General features: G+C 48.5%; 2 protein-coding genes across 5 annotated transcripts in view; both read left to right on the top strand.

The window, feature by feature from the left end:
* NDUFA10 (NADH:ubiquinone oxidoreductase subunit A10) overlaps nt 1-12,716 on the top strand; it is a 30,589-nt gene extending 17,873 nt beyond the window's left edge. For 2 of the 4 annotated variants that reach the window (XR_004969322.1, XR_004969321.1), the window contains 2 exons: nt 2,768-2,861; nt 3,019-3,127. Coding sequence is in view for 2 of the 4 variants with exons in the window: in XM_036319440.1 (XP_036175333.1) it covers nt 3,019-3,127; nt 12,282-12,350 (178 nt within the window). In the remaining 2 variants the exon portion in view is untranslated. Of the gene's footprint in view, nt 1-2,767; nt 2,862-3,018; nt 3,128-12,281 lie in introns of those variants that run through there. The other 2 variants (XM_036319440.1, XM_036319439.1) reach the window with 1 other exon arrangement.
* Nucleotides 9,125-12,275, top strand: LOC118661393. Its single transcript, XM_036319441.1, has 2 exons — nt 9,125-9,667; nt 9,751-12,275. Exons 1-2 carry the CDS (start codon nt 9,572-9,574, stop codon nt 10,648-10,650), a joined length of 996 nt encoding a protein of 331 aa, XP_036175334.1. The 5' UTR covers nt 9,125-9,571; the 3' UTR covers nt 10,651-12,275.
* Nucleotides 12,717-20,471: the final 7,755 nt, after the last annotated feature.

Raw genomic sequence — 20,471 nt, 5'->3', positions numbered from 1 at the left:
GAGCATAGAGAAAGATCCTATAATTCCTGCAAAGCTCACAATTATAACATTCAATTGTTTCAATTCATTTATTGCAAACGCTCTTGTCCTATCCTTCTCCCAGTTTGTGCTCCTCTGCCCTTTCCCCAAAGATATTTCATAACAGTGTATCGTCATAATGGTGTTTGTTTTCCAGTACTACTTCTTAATTTGGGGGACTCAAGTGAAAATTATGATCAATTTTCTGAGATAGTTACTGTAAACATGCCATTTACTAGTTATACTCATTTATCCAGAACTTGACCAAATTACTAGTTAAGAGCAATGTTGTACCGTCTCAGTTACGTGTGTCAGTGTGTAATTATGTTTGTGTGTGCTGATGCTGAATGGTAACTGGTTTTCAACCTTGAGAGCGCTCTGATCTCATAGCTGTGATCCATACCTGACTGGTGCCCGCGCTGTCGGCTTCACTCCTGTGCTGACTGGTTACAGCCGGGCCTCTGCCTTCCTGCTGCTCCCCCAAAGCCCTCCCTCTTTGAGTCCTGTGTTCCGTGGCTCCTGGAGATCATCTTTCTGATGTGCATGTCCAGTGCTGTATAACTGAGTTGTGAGTGTGGGATCAGAAATGTAGTGCTTCACACAGACCTTTACACCTCAGGAAAGACTAAAAAGATGCTTTGGACATGTTTTAGGAGGAACTATAGACATTCTGTTAATTGGGGAACAGTTAAGTCACAAAACATAATTTATTGTTGTTGTTTTGTCTTTTCCTGCCTCACATTTTGTTTTAAAATATGTCGTCTAGCACCTCATATTATAAACCAAACTTGAGTACATTTAATCTCATTTAAATGTACTTTGGGTCATGATGTTAAGAGCCTATATTACTCTCAGCCAGTTTGAGTTCTCCTTAATCAGATTGAGTGCTCTGTGAACAGAATGTTTTGTTTCATTGCTTTTGCTTCCTGGGTCATAAAATTATGGCTTCCTGTTGTCCTCATTCCTTATCTTCAATCTGTCTAGATGATTAGAGATAAAGATGTGGCTTTACTGGTGATAGGTACACAGGCTCTTCTGAGGTCACAATTCAGGCTCATAGTGAGGCCCTGGAGGAGCAGTATAGCCAGTTTAAAGAAGTCTGAACAGTCACAGATAATTTTGTAATCAAAAACAGTTTGAAGCATGTTTGTCCAGATCCATCCTTTTGGGGAGGTTATGTGAAAATATAGTTCTGCCAAGTCAAACATAGATGGCGCTGTTGATCTGTGTATTCCTCTCAAGTTCCCAGGCCACGCCAGTAAGGCCTTTCAAATTTTCCACAATTTTTTTAGGATTTTCAAGCTGTAGAGAAAACCAGATCTTATGTACCTTGATATTTGTTAACATTTAAACATACGAACTTCATTTTTACTTGAAAATGTTTATTGTGAGATCACTTTAAAAATTGTCCTTGTATAATAAGAATGAAATAATTCTATTTGTGTTAAAAATAAAAAGATGTGTATTTATGCATTATTGATACATGCTTATGAAATATATTCTAAAACCAATTACTGTTAGAAGAGAAAAATTCTGGTCTGAGTTGTGTGTACTACAGCCACGTGCATGGTAGGTGAAGTCCACATCAGGATCCTAGGCAAGCAGTCAGTTATCCTGGCAGAATTTCTGGAGTGATGTCTGGTTGGGGGATTATTCAGTCAGTGATGTGACTTTTACTGTGACACCTGGGTATGCCTTTACCTGCTGTCCACGCACCTACCATGAGTTCTGGTGCTCTGTGTCCCTCTGTGGGAGAGGGACAGAGGATCACTGAGCCCTGGATTCAGATCGGGCTATTCCGAATGCAGTGGGGCCTGCCCGTGGTGTGGGGACAGGCTTGGGTTTGCCTGGTAGGTCTGGACTTGCTCTCACCAAGTGGCTGAGAGCCAGAGACATTTAAAAAACTTCCATTTGGGCCATTACAAGCAGAAACATCTGCCATTATAACTCCTTAATGGGAAAGTGGCCATTTAAAATAATTATTTTCTTTGTTTTGAGCCCTTAAGAAAGGAGACTTTATTTTAATGTTTCTTTCTAAAAGCCCCAAAAATGCTTTTCATCTTCAAGTATAGTGTTTATATTCAGACTAAATTTAATTTAAGCAAATTACAGAAGTATAAATATTTTAGCATCCAGCAAAACAAAATGGAGAAACAAGGAGAGGACCCTATGATTTGTATTTATCGGTGCCAAGAAAGGCAGAGAGCTAGACCTGTTATAAGCACTGGCACAACAGCCCATCCTGTGTGGAAACTCACCCCATTCCCCACGCCCTGAGTCCCAGAGCCCTGATCCTGCAGACCCTGCAGATGGTGTCGGCCTTTGGGGGAGTGGCAGGCACGATGCTGTGCTGTCAACCTGCCAGACCCACCTGACTCAAGTCTCTTTCCTCAAGACTCATTCATTTTGCAAGTTTTTAATGAGGACATTATGTACATGACATTGAAATATATGGTGTTTGTTGTTCCTTTTTATTCCTGCTATGCCTATATTTAAAGCACACTGTGGACTGAAGGGTCCCAGGTTCGATTCTGGCCAACGGCACATGCCTGGGTTGTGGGCTTGCTCCCCAGTAGGGGGTGTGCAGGTGGCAGCCAATCAATGATTCTCTCTCATCATTGATGTTTCTATCTCTCTCTCTCCCTCTCCCTTCCTCTCTGAAATCAATAAAGAAAAATATTTTTTTAAAAATAAATAAAGCACACTGTGGCTCTTTTTTTATGTTTCCATTTTGTATCCATTCCCAAAGGTAGTCATCCGGGCACTGAGGCTTTTGAAAGACTCCACTCAGGCTGTGAAAGTCATTCCAATAGCAGCGACACAAAGAGCAGATGGTCTTTGAGGTGAAAGTTGTGCTTCAAGATGACTGCTTGGGAATGAATGGCATTTATTTGAATGTATTAATGTTTTAATATAGAAGTGTTTAAAAACCAGCCTTACAGCTTATTTCATTGTTTATGTTGGTGGTTTAGCGTGACCCATGTTTGTCTTATTTCCTAGGGTTCAGGATAAGTTGAAGGTGCTGAATTACACAACCATTCCAATCTATCTCCCAGAAATCACGATTGGAGCACACCAGAGTGACCGAGTCTTCCGTGAATTCTCAGAGGTGAGACCTTTGAAGCCAGAGAGCTGACCTGCTGTGGGTCTCAAACAACTGGGGACAACATTGCTTCTCTGAAAAATGGTTCTGGTCATTATTTCTTTTCAGTGAAAGAGCTTTCGTTTCATTGAAATGATTCTCCTTTTCTCCCTTTATCCTGGTCTTAAAGCTGACATGGCCCTCAGACGGCCAGGCCATGAAGAGGAAGGTGTTCTGGGCAGCGTGTATGCCAGCGACATTCCTCATCAGCATGTTATCTTGGTGTAAAAATGTTCTGGGTTCCTTAGCTTTATCTCCATGTCATTATTATCAGCTTTAACTTCTGCTCTTCATGGCTCATAAATAGTGGAGGGGTGGCCCAGTTGGACAGCAATGAGGGCAGAGGTCAGGAGGGTCACCTGCTTTATTGGTCTTATCTGATTTCCATACCTTTTTAGTGAATTATTTTCACAATGGTTTGTGGAGTCATTTCAGGCAAGATTCCATGAACTTAGAGAACATGCATCGGTTCTGGTTTGGAACCCAGTGGGTGACTGGAGAGAGAGTCTTCTCTGGAATGCTGGTGCCAGTGGAATAGTCGGAACATGAGCCATTTCTCCATCAGCTGTGGTTGGGGTTATTAATGGCAAACATGTGAAATGATTGTATTTAAATTAGACAAGCTAAGCAGGCAGCATTTGAGTAAATTGAAAGTTAAATACTTTTGCACAACTGTAATTCTCAGATTTGAGGCTTGCAAAGTGCTTGAAGTGATTGGGTGTCGCAGTATGTCTCACTGCTTCCTTTCTTACTTGAGGTCCTTGGCATTTTCTTTTAAGTAAGTTCAAGTTGTTTTGAAAGTGATTTTATTCAGTGTAGAAATTTTAGGAAACTCTGAGTTACCTCAGTGGGTATGTTTCATGCTGGCCTCTGGGTGTGAGTACTTGCACTCTGCGTCTGTTTTAGTGGAACTGTGCAGGTCCACAGTTTGGTTGTGGCAAGGCTTAGCTGTGCCACCTCTGCCACTTGCAAAGGCCAGGAAACCTGCTTGGTGATGTTCCACTCACTCTGCATTTAATGGCTCACCAGGTCCTGTGGAGTCCATCTTACAAATGGCTTCATTTTCTTCTGGCGTCACAGCTACGCCTCTGTGCAGCCTCTATGATCTTACTTCAGTTTGTCCCGCCGCTTCCTGCCTGGCGTCCTCTGTGCCCAGCCTGACCCTATAGCCCCTCTTCATAATATGCAGAGGCAGCTGACCACACAGCCCTTCCCGGACTCAGACCGAGTTCAGATCCTGTAACGTGCTCATCTGGCTCCTGCAGAGTCTGCTGTCATCACAGCCCGGAGGGCATCCATGGTCGCTCAGTGCTGTCTGTTAGTCCAGACCAGTGGGGCCTGGGGACTTAATGTGCTGGGTGGAGAGAGGATTTAAAAACATACATAAATTACTAGTGAGAAAGTTTTGCCCTTTAAATTAAAAAAGTTATTCTGATTACATCTTTAGCATCTGGCTCACTTCTGATAGTCTCACTTTTGTACAAAGAAACAAGGCAAGCTCAGGAATTTTGTAGTCATTGATATGTATGTGGAATTAATAACTTGGCTTCATTTTTTTTTTTAAAATATATTTTATTGAGTTTTTACAGAGAGGAAAGGAGAGAGATAGAGAGTTAGAAATATCGATGAGAGAGAAACATCGACCAGCTGCCTCCTGCACACTCCCCACTGGGGATGTGCCCGCAACCCAGGTACATGCCCTTGACCGGAATCGAACCTGGGACCTTTCAGTCCGCAAGCCGACGCTCTATCCACTGAGCCAAACCGGTTTCGGCTTGGCTTCATTTTTATACGTTTTTTTTCATGCTCTATTGTTCATGATGAGGGTACTGGCTTTCTACTTGTATTACTGGTGTGAAGTGTCCTTTTAAAATAAAATAAAAAGGCAGTGGCACACGGGTATGGAGCCGTGGCCCCAGTGGGGAGGTAGCCTTGGAGGATGTCAGCAGCCACACTCTCCTCATGTCAGGCTCTGTGGCGCCAGGCTCTCCGTCTTGTTCTGTCACGCATTGGTGCCATTTGTTCATTAGCTCAGTTACTTGTTCCACTGCATGCTTAGTGAGTGTGTGCTAGTGTCAGACTGTCCTAGACACGGGGCACCAGTGCCTAAGATGGGCAGGATCTTGGCCCTTAAAGAGCTTACATCACAGTGGAAGGAAACAAAACAAAAAGTAAAACAGAATTGGTTGAACAGTGGTGACCAGTGCTGTGGGCAAAAATTAAATTCCCAGCAGAGGTTAGGACAGAGCCCCTGCGAGGGGAGCTAAACTTAAAGATCTTGGTTGTGGTCCAGGAAGGCCTCACAAGAAGGAGTGTGGGCAGAGATGCAGGAGGCGGGAGTGGCTGGGGCACTGAGAGGGGAGCCCCAGATGTGAGGGAAGGCTTTTCCTGCACAATCAAGACACAGGAAGGAGGACTGTGCTGGAGCAGAGGGTGGGAGGGGACAGGTAGTAAGGAAGAGATGGCTTACCTGGGTAGGACATGGCAAGAAGGAGGACGTGTGTGACACACTATGTCTTGGGAATATTCTGCCTCTAACTTGAAGCAGATTGGCCAAAGGTGTGGGCAAAGCAGGGGGAGCACCAGAAGGCAGTTTGCAGAGTACATGTCAGAGGGCAGCGTCATCATACAACTTTGGAAAAGTCATATTGTGGGTAGAACCTCCAGGATCTGTTGAGATTTGGTGTTGGAAAGTGGGAGAGAGAAGTGAGCTGACTGCTGCATTAGGGCTCAGAAACTGGAACTCTGGGGTGGGAATTGGCTGATACTGGACAACACAGAGCTACAGGCTTCAGGGAAAAATCAAGAATTCACTGTTGGACATGGCACGTTCAAGACACTTAGTATCCCCATGAGGAGATGTCGAGTAAACAGGTCTAATGGGTTTGGAGTCTGGCAGTAAGTGAGGGTTGTAACTGTGAATTTAGAAGTCGTCAGCATGTGGTTGACATTTGAAGTCATGGTGCCGGTGATCTCAGTAAGCACAGAGGGAGTGGAAAGCCTAAGGTCGAGAAGTTGAGGAGACCCAGCGAACCAGATTAGTCATGTCTTCACGGAGCTTATGTTTCAGTGTGTGTATTTCATTGATTATAACTGGGAACAGCTCATGCCTGTAGGAGTTTTCATTTCTTCTGTTAATATGTGCCTATTTATAAAGTATAGATTGTATTTATTTCTCTGTTTAGCAAGAAAGAGTGAGCCTGATTACCCCTGGGAAAGTAGGCCTGGTATCCAGAGCAGGGGAGACTCCGTCTGGCGTGGTAATCGTGTGGGTCTGCTCCCAGGAGATGCAACAGACTGAAGAGCTGAACAAGAGCCGATTATATAAGATGATGCCCTTTATGTGTGACATTTCTAGGTGACCCTGCACATAGTTGTAACGGCGCTGCTCATAGTCAGGAAAGTTCCAGTGAACCAGCAGCCGAGCCATCATCTGACAACTGTGGCAAACACAGGATGTTTCAAATGTTAACTCTGTATGGAACATGAACATTTAAAAGTCCCATGATATAAAAAGCAAAAAAAAAATACAAGCCAGCAAATAACAGTTTTATCTCTCTAATCTTATCCCCCCCTTTTACTTTTCTTGCCTGACTACCCTGGATAGATGTCTAGTTCATACTGAGTGGAGGTTGTCACAGTGCCGTCTGTCTTGTTTCTGATCTCATGGCCCACCAATCAGTGTCATGTTTGCTGTAAGTTAGTTTTAGATACTCTTTCTCAGGTGAGGCAGTTCCATCTTTTTTTTTTTTTTTTAAATATATTTTATTGATTTTCTACAGAGAGGAAGGGAGAGAGACAGAGAGCTAGAAACATCGATGAGAGAGAAACATCGATCAGCTGCCTCCCGCACATCCCCCACTAGGGATATGCCCGCAACCCAGGTACATGCCCTTGACCGGAATTGAACCTGGGACCCCTCAGTCCGCAGGCCGACGCTCTATCCACTGAGCCAAACCGGTTTCGGAGAGGCAGTTCCATCTTAATACTACTTTCCTAAGACTTTCTTCAGGTCTGGTACTGAGTTTACCACCCCTTGACTGCCCTGGATGATCTTTCTCCTCTTTCTGTAAATATGGTCAGTTATAGTGACTGATTTTCCATGTAAGGCCACACCTTGAATCCTGGGTAGATCCCACCTGTGGGCACATCTCCCTCTTTGTGTATAGCTGGATCTAATGCACACATTTAATGTAGGGTTTTGCATCTATGTTCCTGAGAGGCTGGATGGTAATTTTCCTTTCTCACAGTATCCTTGTCAGATTTACTATCATTATCCTGCTGGCATCAGACACTAAGCTGTCACTTTTTTTCTCTGGAAAGTTGTGTAAGATGGGAGTTGCTTCTTCCTGCCGTGTTTGCAAAGATTCACTAGTGGGCTCTGTTGGAATATTTTAAATTATTAATTTATTTTCTTTAATAGACAGAATAATGTTCAAGTTATATTTTTTGAGGCATTTGCCCCCATTTTGTTTAAATTTTCTGATTTCTTGGCATGAAGTTGTCTTTTTTTATGTTTTTAACTTGGTCACACCTGCGAATAGCCACTGCCCTGCACTCCCTCCCCCTTGGATGGAGCCTGTTGCCCAGGGAGCCAGCTTCTTGCTTGGTGTTATCTGCTGTACATCCAATTCACTGATCACTGCTCTTTTTCCTCTTTCATTTACTACTTTTCTAACTTTTTTTTTCTTTTTTTGGGGGGGGTGGGGAGGGAGGCTTTCCAGGAGAGGGTTGGAAACAGTTGGTGTAGTACAGAAATTTGAAGACTGGGCTGGGGTTTCCAGGAAGGTTTTAGGGGGAAAATCCTTTTCTAACTTCTTAAGGCAAAAGGTGGGTCGTTGATTTCTGGCTTGTCTTACTGTTCGATATATGCATTTGAAGCTGGACACATTGTCCTCCAAACTTAGCTTAGTTAGATTTCATAATGTCATCGTTGCATAATCATTCAGTTTAAAGTATTTTCTCATTATAACCTCATTTCCTTTTTGACCAGTATGCTAATTTGAATTATTCTGGATAACTTAAAAGCAGTGGGGATCTTTCTAATTATTTTTCTGTTACTGATTTTCTGGCTTAATTCCACTCTAGTCAGAGCACACTTGTTACAATTTCAGCCCTTGCAATGTGATTGGGGCTGACCTTCGGTTCTGCATTTGGTTAATTTTGGTAACGCTCCCTGGTCCTCAGGGAGAGGGTCTCCTTCCCACACTGTGTGCAGTTAAGTTGGTCTCATCGGGGTGAATTCTGTTCGCCACATTCTCCACACTGTCCTCATTCTCACTGGTCTTTTCTCTCCCGTCAGCTTGTGGTCAGAGATGTGGGGATCTGCCTCTGTGTGGATGTGCCCTTCTCCGTCTGTCCAATTCTGCTCTGTGTAGATTTAGAGGCTGTGTCATTAGAGGAAGACAGATTTAAATTGCTATAAATTCTCAGTGGAGTTACCGTTTTATAGGTTCTGAACTTTTTCTCACTATCTTTGGTTCTTACCTTAAAGTTGACTTCATTCAATGCTTAGAGGCAGCATCTGTAGTCTTCTTTTGCTTAGTATTTGCATGGTAGAGTTGTGTTTCTGCATCTTTTAATTTCAACCTTTTTGTATCTTCATATGTCCAGTGGGCACCTTGTAACCTGAAAACAGTTGTGTTTTTAGTTCTGTTCAGTCTGAAAGTTGGGAATATTTATCTGTTCATATTTAATGCAATTACAGATACATTTATGTTTAAATAGCTTACCTTAGCCCTGGCCGGTTTGGCTCAGTGGATAGATGTCAGCCTGCAGACTGAAGGGTCCCAGGTTCGATTCTGGTCAAGGGCACATGCCTGGGTTGCAGGCTGCAGGAGGCAGCTGATCAATGATTCTCTCTTATCATTGATGTTTCTATCTCTCTCCTCCCTTCCTCTCTAAATCAATAAAAAAAATATTTTTAAAAAATAAATAAATAGCTTACCTTACTGTATATTTTATATTGTTCTTACATGTTTTATGTATTTTTTTCCCTGTCTTCTTTTGGATGAAAATTTTAAATCCTATTTCCCCCTTTATTTGTTTACTAATTAACATTCTTTTTAAATGGTTTTTAGTGGCTAACCTAGTGATTAGAATAGTCATCCTTGATTTATTAAAGTCTAGCACTAGTTAGTAGTTCTCTCATTCCATAACAGTGCTGGGATCTCAGGAGACTTGTACTCCATTTACCCAGCTCTTGTCACTTGTGCTGTTTTGTCACATCGAATTCTCCGTATGTTTGAAGCCTGGAGACGTAGCCCCTGTTTGATGCGGCTGGTGCTCTTCCCTCCCTGGGCTCAGGCTTGCCCTTAGGATCGGTCCTTGGCCAGAGGGTGCCTGCTGACAGTCTCACACTATGTTTTCAGTGGTCTTCATGTCTTCATTCTATCGGTGTTTTATTTTAGAATGTTTCAAATTTACAAAAATAACAAGAATAGGAAAATAACTTCTCTGAACCTTTGTGATCAAATGGTGCCAATTAGCTTCAAATACTTTTCTCAGGTGTGGCTCCTGCACAGCACCTCCTGGGCACCCAGGTCTCAGGTGTGGCTCCTGCACAGCATCCCCGGGCACCCAGGTCTCAGGTGTGGCTCCTGCACAGCACCTCCTGGGCACCCAGGTCTCAGGTGTGGCTCCTGCACAGCACCTCCTGGGCACCCAGGTCTCAGGTGTGGCTCCTGCACAGCACCTCCTGGGCACCCAGGTCTCAGGTGTGGCTCCTGCACAGCATCTCCCGGGCACCCAGGTCTCAGGTGTGGCTCCTGCACAGCACCTCCCGGGCACCCAGGTCTCAGGTGTGGCTCCTGCACAGCACCTCCTGGGCACTCAGGTCTCAGGTGTGGCTCCTGCACAGCACCTCCTGGGCACCCAGGTCTCAGGTGTGGCTCCTGCACAGCACCTCCTGGGCACCCAGGTCTCAGGTGTGGCTCCTGCACAGCACCTCCTGGGCACCCAGGTCTCAGGTGTGGCTCCTGCACAGCATCTCCTGGGCACCCAGGTCTCAGGTGTGGCTCCTGCACAGCACCTCCTGGGCACCCAGGTCTCAGGTGTGGCTCCTGCACAGCACCTCCTGGGCACCCAGGTCTCAGGTGTGGCTCCTGCACAGCACCTCCTGGGCACCCAGGTCTCAGGTGTGGCTCCTGCACCGCATCTCCTGGGCACCCAGGTCTCAGGAGTGGCTCCTGCACAGCATCTCCTGGGCACCCAGGTCTCAGGTGTGGCTCCTGCACAGCATCTCCTGGGCACACAGGTCTCAGGTGTGGCTCCTGCACAGCATCTCCCGGGCACCCAGGTCTCAGGTGTGGCTCCTGCACAGCATCTCCCGGGCACCCAGGTCTCAGGTGTGGCTCCTGCACAGCATCTCCCAGGCACCCAGGTCTCAGGTGTGGCTCCTGCACAGCATCTCCTGGGCACTCCTTGGGAAAGCCGGCTCTCAGGTCCCAGGGTCAGGTCCTCTTGGGTGGGCCAGGTATCCCCTGCCATGATGTGTGACTCTTAAGGTCAAGGACCTTCTTCTGCAGTTAAGGGATTGGTGTTCATATGTTGCTGCTGCTAATCCCAGACCTGGTTCCAGGGTGATCAGTCACCCCAGTAATGTTCTCTAGAACAAAAGGGCCCACCCTGGATAATGGATTGCATCTGATTGTCTTGTCTCTGTAGTCTCTTTGAATCTGATAGTTCCTCAAGCTTTCCGTGACATTTAAGACCTTGACACTTTTGAAGATCACAGGACAGGTATTTTTTAGTGTCCCTCCACCTGACTGTTCACTCGCTGCTTCCCATGATCAGATTGAGGCTGCGTTTTGTTTTTGTGGGTCTGTCACAGAACTGCTTGCATCTTGTCAGGTGGCACCTGGTTCCTGTCTGTAATGTCATGGGTTGTATTGACTTTGGTCCCTTGACTAAGATTGTGTCTTCACTCTTTGTAATTAGTAAATGTTTGAGGGGCATACTTTGAAACTGTCAATGTCCATTTCCTCCTCAAGCGTTCATTCTACCATTTATTGATTTTCTTGGCTAAATTATGAATAGGATGGTTGCCAAATTACACTTTTCCTGATTCTGTGAGTCCTGCATCGTTAGTTAGCATTCTGCTGTGAGGACCTGCTTTCTCTTCTCCCTGCTGCGCCATCTATTTATTTATGTCACTGGGGAACCACCTGACCTTCCTCCCACACTGTTCCTGCCCCTCTGTGTCTCCAGGACTTCCTGAACCCTTGAGGCCCATGGAAGCCAGATGCAGGTGTCAGTAACATGGACCCACAGGGAGCAGCCCTTCTGGCCCAGTGACCACCTGTGGTAGCCAAAGTACTTGTTGGAATCAGAGCTGAAATGCGGCTCCCTGATGTCTTCCTGCCCCTTCTGTAGCCCCAGCACCCAGTACGAGCCTTCCCTGCACAAGGAGCGGGCCCTGTCTAGCTGGCCACCGTCACAGCCACGGTCACTGTGCTCTCATGCCGGCTCTTTTGCCCATGGGAATGCCTGGTAGCTGCTGTTCCAGGCCCACCTGCCTGTGTCCTGGGAGGCCAGACTCTGTGGACTGTGTCACAGGGCCCCTGCTCCCCAACTGCCACTAGGAGGAACGGGCATTGAGCCATCTGTCCTCCAACATCATTGCTGCTGTGATAGCCCCTCCTGCCCTCCTGCAGTGGCAGCTCTGGGTCCTGGGCAGCTAACGGCTCCCACCGTGGCTCCTCCTTTGTTGGCTCCTTCACCCACCCGCACTGACTACGGCCTTGTGTTAATTGTAGCCGGTGCTTCCTGCTGGACGGTGACCACTCAGCTGGGACTTCATCAGTGGGTTTTCACATGGCGCTGGGCAGAGCATTAAGAAGGAACATGCTGTCGCCCTGTTGTCTGCTGGGTCACCCCCTGTCCAGTTCTCACCCAGCTGTCCCCTCCATGGCCTCGTCACTCTCCTGACAGGATGGGACACTGGGTTGGTTTGCATTTATAGGCCCCCTGCCAGGACGGAAGCTCTTTCAGGCAGAGCTATGCTGTGCCCGGTGCCTGTGGAGCTCGTCACTCACAGCAGGGCGTGGAGAACACAGGGCAGTGGGCTGGGGGACCGACCTGCTTGTAAACCCATGGTGACTTTGCCTGCTTCCTCCCACAGCTGCCGGGCCGCAAGTACTGCCCCGGGTATAATGCGGACGTGGGCGACAAGTGGATCTGGCTGAAGTGACGGACCACCCTCTGCCAGAGCTGTATTGGCAGTGAAGAAGAAGCTTCCAGTCTGCACTCTCGTGGCCTCCTCGTAGCTTTAAAATTTGGGGGGAAATAAGCAGTCTGAACATCGCACCGTGGAGGCAATGGCAGTCGTCCCTGCAGTGTAGTCGGGGTGGACAGGACCATCGGAGCCTGCGGCTTTATGTGGCAGCGATTCGTAATGACCACGGGGCAAAGGGAGTCCGCTGGGGGCCAGGCTCCACTAGAAGGGTTTCTTCTCCCACCTGTGTCCGTGTTGTGCAGGCTGGTACGTGGCTTCTTCAGACTCGAGAAATAAACTGCTTCTGTGGCACTGTCTCCATTAGACTCTGCTCGCACACGGGCATGTCGCGCATGTGCCTACGCTCATTTGCCATTCTGCTCGCCGCTTACTGTGATGTGGTTTGCTTTAATTCAGAAACATACTAAGATTTAACCATTTACTCTGTTTATTCTAACAATTAGAGAAAAGTAAAAAAAGTAAAGAGGGAATACCAAAAAATGGAAGGAATTAGCATAGACTGTAGAGCAGATGTTTGGGAGTCGTGTGTGATGAGCATCACCCCGGGCTCCTCAGTCCTTCCTCTGAAGGAAGATCCGAGCTCACAGTGTCGGTAGGACAGGACAAAAGCAAAATAACATGCTCTTGGTTCTCTGAGAGCCCGCTGTCAGTGGAAGAGAGGAGAGGGAGAAAATCCCATTTCCTCCTCCACCTCTAAAACAGGAAACTAGGTGACATGCCTCGCAGCTCATTGTAGAGTTTGGCATTTTAGTTCAGGGGTTAAGCTATACATTGTGAATTCTATCCAGTGAGTTTTTCTATAGAGTCCCACTGTGTTGAATGTGGCTCCTAGCCACGTGTGACCATTACATTTAATGAATTAGAATTAAATGCAGCTAATTCAGTTCCTCAGTTCATACTGGCCACAGTTCAGATGCTCAGTGGCCACATGGCCCTCGGTTCCGTGTTGCACACATCACGAGGAAGGTTCCCACCATGGAGCGTGCCTGCGTCCCCCCATCCCTTTCTCTCTCTGTGGGTTTTAAGAATTGGAAATAAAGTTTCCCAGCAGTGTTAGTTGGAGTTCAGATCTAAGTGGCCAAAGTTTTGCATTTCACTAAGAACAAGCAGCTTCAGTGATTGAGAGAGCAGCTAGGCTCCGGGCCAGCCAAGGGAGTGTCTTGGTCTGAATGCCTCCCAGAGCCATTAAGGAGGAGGAAGGAAGGAGAAAAGCATCCAATTATCTGGCCTGCTCTCATGTCCTGTGTGGTGAGCAGGCTCCGTGCTGCGCACCGAGAGCTCCTCACAGTATATGAGGGTCTGCTGTGCGTCAGCTTGTCAGACACAGTGCAGACCCTGGTCCAGGTACCACCTTCTAACTATACCTGGTGCACCGCCCCTGGTGGCGTGGGCAGTTTGTCATTTGTGCTGAGGGAGCACGTCTCTTTCATTTCATGGTGGTTTCTGAGAGCACTGGGCAGAGAAGGCAAATAGTGTCCAAGTCTCCAAACAGAAGCCCTGAGAGCTGAGGCGGCGGCCCCACCTTTTTGGTTCAGAGCAGGACGTGACTTAGCTCCCGGGAATGCTTACAACCCTTAAAAGAAACCCAGGGTTGAAATAAAACTTCATTTTAAAAAATGTTTTTATTTTTTATTTTCTTAGGAAGGGAGAGGGAGAGAGAGTGAAACATCAATTGGCTGCCTCTGGCACATACTCTGACCGAGGACTGAATCCACAATCTGGGCATGTGTCCTGACGGGGAATCAAACTGGCAACCTTTCGGTGTACGGGATGATGCTCAACCAACAGCCACACTGGCCAGGGCAACCTGCCTTTTTGAATATCCCATGTTGGAATATTCAGTGCTTTGAGGGTCAGGAACTGAGCTTGTTGTAACGTAGTTTTATGTCTTCCAGCCACTTGTTCACAGTCACGAGAATTTTGTATTAAGGAGAAAGCACTCATTTTTTCTAAAGTGTCTTTCTGTTCCATCAGATTTTGTAACCAGAAGTGTAAGAACACTCAGCTTCTTAGAGGGAATTATGGACAGTTAGTTATGTCCATGTCAGCAAAGCAGGGTCACCTAGGTGGGCAACCAGTGGCTTGCCCAGCCTCACCTGCTGCTGGCTGTTGTTAGCCTCCTGCGGACAAGGTGTGTGGTCAAAGAGCAGGTGTCCAGAAAGCTCTGGTTATGTGGTTTTCACGAATCTTAAGTGTTGGATTCTGTAAGATGGAACCAACCCAGACCCTCACATGACACCTGCTCCCTCTTCCTGCATCCTGCGTGCCTTCACTGGGGTCCAAGACCTCCTGCCCCTGTTTTGGGGGTGAGGGTACAGCTCCCCATGCCGTGCATCCCACAGAAATGGCCCTGTGACAGCAACATGAACTGGCTGGCTGCCCCTTGGAGTTCTGTAGCTGGTAGGGCCTTGTGAAGGTTTCTGAACTACCTGCACTCTGGTGTTTCAACTGTTATGCCCCAACTGCCCTGATTGGCAGTACCGCTGTATTGCAGATGGAAAAGGAGGGGTTCAGGCAGCTCTGACCGGTCCCTAATCATGGTGTGCCGTCACACTAACGGCCGTGGGTACAAGGCCACCTGGGACCTCTCGTGGGTGACAGTGCTGCTGCCTCCAGGTGTGGGGAAGACAGACCCTGTGTGACCCTCTGCGTCCTGCCGCGGACAGGAGGAGCAGGATCCAGACCTGTGCGATGGACTGGGCAGGACTGTGGTGTCTGGGCTCAAGCCCCAGCGAGACCACCAGGTCCAGGCCCAGCTAAGCAGCTGCTGGACACTGGCGATAAGCACTTCATGGAACTTGATCTCCTTGTCCCTGCGTAAGCGTCTGGTCCTTATGCGAGGAGCCATCGTACGGAACATGGAATTACTGTGGGAGGTAGCAAATAGCCAGGCTCAGGGAGCAGGCCCCCATAGGGCACTTAGACCCACCTGCCAATTCACCCAGACTGAAGGTGCTAAGCGTAATTGCTGGTCTTCGGCAGGTAATTGCACCTCATCTCTGTTTCTGTTGCAAATGTGACATCTGTGTGGGCACTCCACACCTGTGGGGCTGACATTGTCCCCCAGCCCTGACCTCAGAGGGGCTGTCCACAAAGTGGGTGCAACACGTACTCAGGGGGACGAGATACTACCAAAGGGCCCAGCCCAGCCTGGGAGTTGGGCTTATGAACAGCCTGGCAGAGCTCATGAGATGATCCCCTGATGCAGAATCCGCCCTGGCCTGCAGTCCCCACCTGCCTCCATCTGCCCCCCAGGGTGGCATGCCCAAGGTGCTGCATAGTGCAACAGAGCGAGGTGTCTGGTCTGTCTGGCCAAACCCAGGAGCCCTGCGCTTTGTGGAGCTGCTCAAGCTGGTGGGCCCTGCCCACCCATCCCTCCCTCTACACAGGCACCTTTGAGGGGGCTGCAGTATTCCCTACCCCCAGCCACGTCCCCTCCCACTTTCTCCTCTCTCCGTGGCACTGGGGCAGGGTTTGGACTGTCTGCTGTGCCCCCGGAACCCAGTACAGAGCCTGTGCAGCAGCTCAGGCTGTACCTGTCTAATTAATCAATCTGGAATTCCCCAGAGAAACAGAACCAATAGGAGAGAGTTTTAGGTTCCTAAGGAATTGGCTTACAGGGTTGTGAGGCTGGCAGGTCTGAAGTCCGTGGGTGGGGAATTCGAGCAGGACTTGATGCCAGTCTTAAGGCAGAATTCCTTTTCTCCGGAAAACCATCCTGCTGCGTATGACCTGGCTCTCTCCACAGCAAAGGCGCAGTCAGGACAGATGCGGGCGGAGGGCTAGGGAGATGCCTTGGGAATGTCCCGGAAGACGGCGTGAGCTAAGAAGGTGCAGGAAGAACATGCAGGTGGAGGGCAAGAAGTTGTGCAGGTCCAGGACTGAGGAGCCTGTACGTCCCTGTGTTTCATCAAGTCCCAGATGCCCAGTGTGAGATGCCTGTGTAGCTGACGGAAGTTCACTGCCGGTTCGGTCACTGTGAGACCAGAAAACACGCATTGCTAAAGAGGGCTCCCGGGAGGAGTGCCTCTCACTCACTTTTGTGTTCTCACGCAGGCGCCCTAGTATTTGCAAGCAAGTCCACCCTCAGGGTCCCACCCCTGCACCACGTTCCTTCCTTCTCACATTCTCACTTATTTGAAGTCGTGTCTGCTGTCGCCACCGCCCCCCCCCCCCCCGCCCCTCCATCTCCCATGCCTCCAGTATAGGGGACGCAGTCATTGTATGGCATCATCTCCTGCCTCCAAGGCAGGGACCTGTGCTGGGGCCTCTGTGCAGCTGCACGCAGGGCCCCTGTCCTCACTGTGTCTCCCTCTCGCTCAGAACTTCGGGGCATTCATTTTATCAACCACATGCAACACTGGCTCTACCTTTATGAAGAGCAGGGCGTGGGCACAGAGATTTGAGCAGATTAGCAGCAGGGTTTGACTTCATCTTTAAAGCTCACCAAGCAACTGGACAGTGTGGACTCAGGGTGGATGGTCAGTGGCCCTGATGTCCAGGGAAGGGATGCAGTGGCTTCGGTCCAGGAGGTGGTGGGGGATGGGTGGGAACACAGCATTCTGGGGGTGTGCCTGGCAGAACCCACTCATGTGGGGCGTGAGGACAAAAAGCAGTCACACTGATTCTGAGGCGGGACCTGAGTGACCAGGAATGGCAGTGCCATTTCCTGAGACTAGAGCGAGGTTGTTCAGAAGGGTCAGAATATCCCTGTGGTAGACTGATCTGAAGAGGAGACGCAGTGGTTGGATGGGTGTACCTGGAGCAGGTGAGGTCTGGGCTGTGGGTAGAATTTGGGGATCACAGATAATAGATATTTCAGCCAGGCTCCTGGATGAGGTCACGGGGCAGAGAATGTGTTTCGAAACAAGACTCCCACTGTCGCAGCTCCCTAGGGATGGGACAGCAGGGCGCATTTAAACTCAAGCGCCAGCCTCCTGGCCATCACGCCAGCTCTCCCATCTCGCCAGAGAGGAAGCACCTAGGGGACCACCGTAGCCTTTTGCTGTCCCCAGGAGTGGGCATGTGTGTCCCCATCAGGGAGGCATTTGTGCCTTCAGGAGAGGACGGCCTGGGGCTGCAGGGAGGGCCAGCAGATGGGAGGGTTCACAGTGAGATCACTGGGCAGTTCCCAAGCGAAGGTGGCTGCCGTTCTTGTTTTCTTGTCTCTTCCAGCCTCTATTTTGTGCCTTATTTGTCTTCTCTTCTTTGCTCTTATGGTTCATGGAGTTCATATGCTCTTTGATTTGTTTGAAAACATAGAAGTATATGAAAATACAAAGGGCCTCCTGTTTCTGAAATACGGGTGTTCCTTTACTCATGTTGGGCTACATCCCGATAAGCCCGTTGTGAGTTAAAATGCATTTGATGCTGTACATATAGTCACGGGAAAATGCAACCATCAGAACAGTCAACTTCAGAGTGTTTCATGTCTTATAAGGAAACCCGGCATCCTGTAGCCGTGTGTACCTGCCGTCCAAAGCGTGCTGCACAGTCCCCGCGCTTTGGTCAATGATGGCGTCAGCACACACTCCATGGTACCTCGACCCTTGTGTGTCCCACTGCCCAGGTCAGCCAGGCTCAAGGGAGGCGTTCCTGGGGTAACGGGGCAACTTGTGTTGGGGTGAACGCTCACATGTCCCCTCCCAAGGAGTGTGACCTCCAAGGCCAGGTGTTGGGTGGGACATGGGGCAGGACCTTTACTTTCCTAAAGCTGGACACAGTTGCTGTCTTGGGTCACGGGAATCTGTGTGCTGCCGCCCCCTGGCCCCAGGCTTCAGGGAGAACCAGGAGCACACAGCCTCTCCCTTTGGCCTTGCTGGTTTGCTGTGGCTGCTGGTGTTTAGGGAGAGTGTTGGCATCCGCTCCAGGAAGTTTGCTCTGGGGTGGACGCACTTACTCATGCAGGGGCTAGTTTAGGGAGTCAGACTCCTTGGTTGTGAATAATGGAGATACATCTGCCCATGAGAAGCTAAATTTAACAGAAGTTTCAGCCCTCGGCTTCCGCATGGCACCCCAGCCACAGGTAGACGGTGTGTTTCTGTTGGCCAGGGCCCAGGTAACATCAGCGCTGGAGAACAGTCCCCAGAAATCTGAAAAATGTTAAACAAGGAAGGAAAGTGTTCAATCAACCAAAACAAACAGAGATACAATCTCAAGCCCCTGGGTGTTTGTTCTGCTGGGTCTAGAGGCTGAAAAACGAGAGACTGCAGGAGAAACGTGATAAAAAACGCGGCCCTGATGACAGGACAGGGGTGTCGTTCAGACTCGGTCCAGGGCTGGGGAAGGACTGCACCTGGGAGTCCCCTTCCACACGAGCTCCGTTGGGGAACCTCAGCCACGGAATCATACAGTCATGTGTGTGTGATGGAGTCATCACTCTGAGCCACACAGTGGGACCACAGGCGGGACACGGCCCCAGGGGATATCATCACTCAGCCACACAGTGGGACCACAGGCGGGACAAGGCTTGGTTACCTCATACAAAAGACAAAAATTGGTGTTTCCGGATCAGCAGGAGCCACTCTTTAGACCACAATGACAAAGATATTCCACGTGCACTGTCTGGAAATCTAATAATAAAGTGGCAATTTAGTAGTAATGGTTACACTTATATAATCCACATTTTATGGAACACTACCCTAAAAGTTGTAATCTTAGCAAGCCTCCCTGTGAGATATTGTGAAGTCACTTACACAATAGCACTACAACCAAAAGAAAAATGTCAAAGTTACTTTAGAAGACCGAACTCTGGCTGTGTTTCTGGGTTACTTCAGTGAATTTGTTAGCAATAGCCAAGATACTATAATTATACTACTTACAGATAGGATCGAACCTAAGCAACTAACATCAGAGTTGTCTAAATGTGCTACAGTTGCAGAACATTATCTAAGAATTATCAACCGAGTGGTTTCCATTCAGGCCATTGATTAATCACCCCATGGCAATAAAACTAAGAGAAAACTCAGAATTATTCCATAGAGAAGCGTCTTGCTATGGACCTGGCCCTTCAGAAGCTCACTGGATGGTGGGGCAACTCGGAGGCAACCCACTTCTGCCTCAGGCTGTGTGGACAGCTCAGTGTAGACTCACCTGTAGCTCAGAGGGGAGGTGTGGGTGAGGGTGCCTTTGGTGGGCAGGAGTCCTAGGCAGTGTTTTCCTGGTGTCTACAGTCTGGAGAAGGACAGTCCTCTTCCTGGGAGCTGCCTCTGCCTGTGGGACAGGGGACAGAGGGAGACATCTAAGCAATAACCTGAGGGTGTGTGACCAGGAGCAGAAGAGGGATGGGTATCACAGTTTAGTAGTAATAGTTGCATTCACATAATCCACTGGAGTGACCAGTGACCATTTCCTCTCCCCTCCCCCAGGAAGACTTTTGGGTCATTGATGGGCTGGGCCACCCAGAGAAAGGACCCAAGCTCCTGAGAGTGAAACCAGGAAAATAACCTGTCACCAGGTCTGGAATGCCTGTTGCCCTGAAAGCCAAACTCACAAGACAGGGGCTAAGGCAGTGGTTCTCAACCTTCCCAATGCCGCGACCCTTTAACACAGTTCCTCATGTTGTGGTGACCCCTAACCATAAAATTATTTTCGTTGCTACTTCATAACTGTAATTTTGCTACTGTAAACAATATGTAATTATATATGTGTTTTCCGATGGTCTTAGGTGATCCCTGTGAAAGGGTCGTTCGACCCCCAAAGGGGTCGCGACCCACAGGTTGAGAACCACTGGGCTAAGGTGAAGAAAAGAAGTTTATTCCAACTGCCAGCAACTGGGGAGGTGGGAGACTTTTCTTGTCTTCAAAAACCCATCTCCCCCTTCCAGTGCACACTGGGATTTTTATAAGAAGGGAGAGGGAACGCAGAACAAAGAAATCAGGGGAAGGGAATATGGGTAGGGAGTACAAAGGGGGCTCAGGTGATTTGCAGTCCCGGAATTTGAGTCCCTGTAGGGATCTTGGGTTTATTGAATGTCTTCATTACTGGTCCCCAGCAGGTTCACCTGGGTGCAGGACGGCTGCAGACACACCCTCCCTCCCACAATTCATCCTGACATTCCTCTCGAGTCAGTCAGAG

This window comes from Myotis myotis, unplaced genomic scaffold (genome assembly GCF_014108235.1).
Source record: "Myotis myotis isolate mMyoMyo1 unplaced genomic scaffold, mMyoMyo1.p scaffold_m19_p_8, whole genome shotgun sequence".
Taxonomy (NCBI): Eukaryota; Metazoa; Chordata; class Mammalia; order Chiroptera; family Vespertilionidae; genus Myotis; species Myotis myotis.
This window is presented reverse-complemented; position numbering and strand designations above follow the sequence as displayed.